General features: G+C 38.2%; 1 protein-coding gene across 1 annotated transcript; it reads left to right on the top strand.

The window, feature by feature from the left end:
* On the top strand, positions 1–5,823 carry si:dkey-10c21.1 (uncharacterized). Its single transcript, XM_063498787.1, has 6 exons — positions 1–70; positions 686–956; positions 1,067–1,204; positions 2,525–2,656; positions 2,785–2,816; positions 4,126–5,823. Exons 1-6 carry the CDS (start codon positions 47–49, stop codon positions 4,399–4,401), a joined length of 873 nt encoding a protein of 290 aa, XP_063354857.1. The 5' UTR covers positions 1–46; the 3' UTR covers positions 4,402–5,823.
* Positions 5,824–6,867: the final 1,044 nt, after the last annotated feature.

A 6,867-nucleotide genomic window follows, 5' to 3' on the forward strand; every position in this document is an offset into this window, starting at 1 on the left:
CTTCCTTTTCCTGCTAAACTTTAATCGCTCGCTTTAGAGTCAAGTCATGGCTGAATTTCTGTCAACAAAGGTAAGCAGCATGTATTTGCCATGTAATGTAGTCCATGTAATTCTACCAGTGATATTATTTCGACTTGATATGCATTAAGAAACATCGGTTTTATTGTAGCCTATACATACTACTCTATAAAGGCTCTGTAAATAGTTTGCATGTACAGAGGCGTAAACGGCTTGGTCCTTTACGCTCAGAAAATTACGCAATCTATTGCCACGTAATCTATTCCATATGTGGCACATATTTTAACAGAGGTCCTTAAAGGCACCATTATAGCAGAAAAAGCTTTTTCCCAGCATGGTACAGAATCTTAACCAACGTGTACTTGTGAGGTTTTGAGTTTCTTCATTTAGTACCTAATCGGGCAGAGCATGTGCCCCTTGATATTACGCTAACCCAGTAAAACACTTTCGATTCCGTTTGAATAGTTTTCATTTTACCGTTCAAAGTTGAGATAAAACCGTTCAAAGTTCGGAAATAGTAACACCGCTACAAAAGCTCGCTATGTATGATGCACGCAAACCCACATCCGGACAAACAAGTCTGAGTCTCTCACACGAACTGCGTTAAAGTCTGTGTCATGCTCAGGAAAAACGTTGAATTCTACACAGTATGCCTGTACTATTTCAGGCCACGGACAAACTAAACTCACAGCTCAACAGACTGTGCGTATGGCTTTCGAGTGACCCTGAGTACATCCTGAAGCACTGCGGGGACATCCTATCCGTGAATGAATATAAAAAGGTAATAAAGCAAAGCAGTGATTCGGAGCAGATAAGAGAACTCTTGGAAATAATCATTCAAAAAGGAGAAGATACCTGCCAGACCTTTATTGACACTCTGAGGAAGCACCAAAGACACTTCCCACAACTGAAGCAGTTTTTCGTCACTGAAGCTGAAGGTGTGTGAGAGTCCTGCCTGGTCTGGGCCGAAAATGAGCCTCAGCCTGTGAGATTACCACCAAAGGAAAGCTGAGATTACATTATTCATATATATGTCTATTTTTTATAGTTCCAGATTCATCCACTCCAAGCATGTTTGCTGATGGTAGCAGCGTTGTGTCCCGCAGAGAAATTACAAACACAACTGCAAAAAACATTTCATTTAACATTCAAACAGTAAGCCAGCCGGCAGACAGCAGTTTGTCTGGTAAGAGGTTTTTTATATATTGTTTTCTATGTGGAATCATATAAGGGAAACCATTAAATACACTCATTTATATTACGTACACCTTTTCAACTGTTTGTCAACACAAACATCTACTCAGCCAGTCACATGGCAGCATCTCAGTGCATTAAGGCAAGTAGACATGTCCAAGACAAGCTGCTGAAGCTCAAACCAAGCATCAGGATGGGGAATAAAAAATGATTTGAGTGAATTTGAAGTTAATTTGGTTTGGTAGTAGTTCATTATTATACAAGCAGCGAAACAGCTGGAAGAATAAACTATATTCTATACGACAAATATCTATATAGAGAGAGAATTTTAGAAAAAATATGAGGCGGTTACGCAGTGCAGAGTAAAAGCAGCACATCTGCTCTAGACAGATCAGCAGCATGAGAGGAAAATCTCTGTGCAGTGGTTTAGTACCAAGAGCATTGACTGAATGCATGTGCACTTCAAGACTTTGATCAATAAAGCAGGAAAAGCTATACAGCACTTATTAATAAAATCTGTCCTTTTTGAAGCGTGCAAATAATGGTGGCCAGAGTTATCAATGTGGTGGTGTTTACAGGTTTGAGAGTATGCAAACATAAAAACAGAATTTAAAATTAGTCTACATGCAAATGGTTATAAGGGCACCTAGAGAAAATTGATGTTCTTTTATACTAATACACTAATAAATTGTTTGCAGCTAACAGAAGAAAAATAAAGTAAAATCAAACAATAATATTGTCTCAAAAAATTTGAACTGATCTTCAGGAAAATACAAGGACATTAGATGCTGCTGGAAACTTTAGACACATACAGGTTTAAGGGACCTTCCACAAATCACCACTGACCAATCAGCTCTCTGGAATCAATTGGTCAGTGATGATTGATAGTGTGGTGATTCCATAGCTGCTCTCTAACCTGCTCTGGAGCACATTAGCCTTGCAGCATGCGATCAGATTGAGATTGGGATGTTATGCAACAGGAAATTTGCATCATGGATGTGCAGACAGCAAATCTGCAGCAATTGTGTGATGCTGTCATGTCTGTATGGACCAAAATCTCTCAGGAATGTTTGCAGCACCTTGTTGACTCTATGTCACAAAGGACCAATGCAGTTCTGAAGGTGAAAGAGTCCAAAATTGGCAAAGTATACCTAATAAAGTTGCCTGTGAGTGTATTTTGCTGTATTTCAGTTGAGTCAGTAGCTATTTTCAAACATATTTCAAGTTTGTTTTCAGTTTGAGTCTTTTACACACATTTTATTACAACAAGCTGGAAATTAATTTTTTCTTCTTATTTTTTTGCTTCTTACAGGAAATATTAAACCCCAAGCAGATCTCGCTGCAAGTGGTGGCAGTGTTATATGTGCTGATAAAATATCAGGTGTCCATGTTGATGAGTGTATAAATTTCTCAGTGAGTGTGAATGCACCACAAGAAAACACAGGTAATATTTTGACCTTAAATGTGTAATTATTGTTGTTGCTTTTTGTTAGTCTGTAATTCATAAATCAAATTATGCAAGATTCAAAAAAGACTTCTGGAAAGTAAGTAATTTCTGATGCTTTTTCTCAGGTACGGTAGAGGACACACAGCCACCTCCTCAGGTACAATACGAGAATAGTGTTATTGGCAAGAACACACATAGAGGTGTTCACTGACACAAGACGGTATTGATGGTTTTGGGATAAGTCAAAGTTATGCTTCCTAGACAAACAGGAAAAAACAATTGATATCCTCCAGTTTTAGTAAATATTGCACCTAGTAGGTCTTACCTCAAATGAACAATTGTAATATTTTCTTAGTTGGTCAATGATCTGGCACACAATCACTTGTGAGGTCAAAGTGTATTTTTTTAATTTGTTTTTAGAATTTGTTACCTTACACAGCTCTTTCTCCTAAATGTGCCACGATACTGGCATGGTTATAAGGCATGGTTTATTCTTCCTGAGAAGACTGATTTGTTCTCCTCAGTGTATCATTGTAAACATAATAAAAATTTGAATGTTCATTTTTGTCATTTCATTCAAAAAGGTAAATTCTACAGATATAACATGTAAAGTGAAACATTTCAAGCTTTTTGTGATAATTTTGGGTCAAAGCTCATTAAGAATCACAAATTAGAGTATCTCAAATGATTAGAATATTGTCTAAAATCAGTCAAAAAAGGATTTGTTACAAAAGAGTGCATTTATCCACTCGGTACATGGTTGGAGCTGCTTCAAAATAAGTGACTGGCTCAGTGCAGGGTGACATTTAGCTCAGCTGAGGTGTTCCCGAAGCCTGATAGTGACCTTCGCAGTTCTCTATTGGTTTGGGTATTTCTCAACTTCCGTTTGGTGTTACCCCAAAGATGAGGTGCAGGTGTGGTGAGTTGGCTGGCCAATCGAGCACAATAGTATCACGGTTGGCAAGTCATTTAATAGGAGTTGTGGCACTGTGGTCAGGTGCCAAGTCCTGCTGAAAAATGAAATTGGCATCTCCATAAAGCTTGTCAGCAGGTGGAAGCATGCTCTAAAATCTCCTGGAAGAGAACTGTTTTGACTTTTGATTTAACACAACACCATGGTGGAACACCTTCTGTATTTAGAAGTGAATATATAGAGCTAAAAATGTTTTATAAATAACATTTCCATAATAAAAATAGTGAAAACAGTTAATCACACAGGTGAACTTGTTTTTCTGGATTAAAGTTTTGTGAATTAAGCCTCCTCACATGGACTTTTCAGTCTTTCAGTATTTTGCTGGAAAAATATTTTCCTTTAAATGTAATTAATAATGTAGTTTGGCAGGGATAAGGGAGAAATACATGGCACCAGTGAAAAAAGAAAAAAAAAATCAAGAATTTATACAAATGCCTAGAAAAAAACCACATTTACTTCAGACTAATAAACAATACGCTGTCATCTTTTTCAGGGTCCTGCTGTGAGAAAGATCAAGGAGCACAAGGTGGAACTCATTAACTGCCTGATGGGGGATCGCTTCATTCTGCAGTGTGTGCATGCCAAAGGAATCCTCTCTCTCAGACAATATGGAAATCTGAAGCACACCTCTAACCCAGAACAAACTGTTACTGACCTGATAGATCTTCTGATGAGTAAAGGCGAAGAGACCTGTGATCAGTTTCTTCAGATTCTTAAAGATCCTGAAGTTGAAGCAACGTATCCACAACTGAAATACATTATAAAGTAACTGAGATCAGATCATATGTAATTTTTTAGCAAGGATGAAATTAAATAATGGTAAAGGGAATTTGCAAATCTGTTTTAAAACATTGCTCAAAAAATTAAACTTTGAAAGCACATCAGATATCAATGGGAACTATGGACCCCAAACTACCCCACATGCTTGTCTCAGTGGCTGAAAACATCGGGGCATGCTCCCGGACAGATGGTGTCCTGGGGGATCTCTTCCCACATCTGGAACAAGCAACACCGTTTCAGTCCATCCGATGGCACCAGGTTGTACCTCAGATTGTCCAGGAGTTCAAAGTCCCAGAGGTGTTTTGTTGGATTTAGCTCAAATAAGCATGGAGGCCAGTCAACAGTATCAATTCCTTCATTCTCCAGGAACTGCCTGCATACTCTGTGCATATGAGGCTGAGCATTGTTCTGCACGAGGAGGAACCCAGGAGCCACTGCACCAGCACAGAGTGCACAATGAATCAAAGGATTTCAGCTGTTGTCTAAGCTGTGGTTGGGGGAGGTCTGTGTGTCCCTCCATGGATATGGCTCCCCACACCATCACTGACCCACCACCAACTTGGACATGCTGAACAGTGCTACAGGCAGATTAATGTTCTCGACAGATTCTCCACACCCTTGGATGTCTGTCATGTCTTTCATGGCTTTGTCCAGCTCCCCTGGACTAACCGCCTGTCTCCTGGAATCTCCATCCTCTTGAGACACTGGAAACCTTTTTCCAATGCCACGTATCAAGGTGCCATCCTGGAGGACTTGGACTGCTCGTCCAACCTCTGCAGGGTCCTTGTATCTATGCTACCAGTATTGACACTGACCCTAGCCAAATGCAAAAGTAAAAACAGGAAAACAGGAAAGATGAACCATTCCTGTTTTCGTGGTTGTGTTATTGTTACCCCTGTGGTGCACATGTTGTTAATTTCATTAATATGAAAGCAGCTGAAACTGACAACCCCCTCTGCTATTTAACCGACCAGATCAATTGACTTGATGTTGTGCTTTGATTAAAAGGTGTTCTTTTAATTTTTTGAGCAGTGTATATACACACTTGCACATTCCTACAATTTTGATGAAACTGTGTGAGATATACCCATCTGCTTTTCAAAACAGGGCACTGAAGTAAAGACTATCCTCAGATTTTCATACTAAATCTTAAGGAATTAAAAATGAAGCATGTGAAATGATTTTGTCCTGGTAGTCTGTAGATGATACACTGAGATTGGTTGTATACGTGTTATAGCTATGTATGGGCACCAGGTGATAGCATGAAATATGTTTATATTGTTAGTAGAGTTTTAACTACTGCTGAGGAGAACACAGATGTTACAACACACATGAAGTTTCATAAAAGTTGAGTGTTTAATGGAATAAAATGAAACTCTACTTCTCACGCTGCTTTTTAAACATTTTTCTTTCAATAATAATAAAACTATGTTGCTGTAGTTTCAGTACATGGCATTTCAAACCATTTAAAAGTATCCTACTAATATCCAGGTTTTCCATTAATAATTGCTGAGCTCTAATTTAATACACGTTGGTTATTCTGACTGTACTTTCCGTCCCCGTTGAAACAGTAATCCATCACTACAAGTTTTCCCCTCTTGTATAATGTTGTATTCTGCTATAGTGAACACTCTTCATAATCTACCCCAGGACCTCCTCCCAGTAGGACATGCACGGCGAGAACACTTTACTCAGGAGGCTCAACTGGTTCCTTTTGATGTTGAAGTCATTTTAAGCAATCTTAAAGGGGTTTAATATAAGTGTCCAGGGTCTCTAGTCATAGACTTCTTCTACTGCCACTCATAGTTTAATGCTGTCCTTTAATATTTTTGAGCAGTGAACATCAAAGTCGGTAGCCTGTCAATAAGGGCAGAAATTTATTAGAAAAGATCAAATTAATCTGATTAAAGTGAATGGAAGATTGTATCACTTCAAAATAATTCTTCTGATGGAGTTAAAATTGTTTTACAATGAATTATATATAAGCAAACTAATGTTTTAAAATGCATATTATAGCAAAAACTGTTCTGTACAATGTAGTCAAATATCAAATTTGCTTATATGGTGAAAGCTGTTTTTAAAATTCCAGGACAAAGACTTTTTCCATTGAGTTTCTGGGTCACTTGTACTGTACTGTCGACAGTAGAGGAGCAACAAAATTCTATGTGTGAATGGCTGGAAGTGATAGAAACATTTTCTGGAGAGACTAAACTGTTCCAGTCAGCAGTTTGTATGTATGCTGTAAACAAATGTTTCACATCTGAAAAGTTGATCTGATTTGAATAAAACAACATTAAAGTATGTGAAACTAAAATATTTTCTTAAATATGACACACAGTATGTGTGCTCTATTTTAGACTGTGGATAAGCTAAAGTAACAGCTGGACAGATTGTGAGCGTGCCTTTCAAGTCACCCTGAATACATCCTCAACCAGTATGGAGATATCGTATCCAT

This window comes from Pelmatolapia mariae, linkage group LG16_19, assembly GCF_036321145.2.
Source record: "Pelmatolapia mariae isolate MD_Pm_ZW linkage group LG16_19, Pm_UMD_F_2, whole genome shotgun sequence".
Taxonomy (NCBI): Eukaryota; Metazoa; Chordata; class Actinopteri; order Cichliformes; family Cichlidae; genus Pelmatolapia; species Pelmatolapia mariae.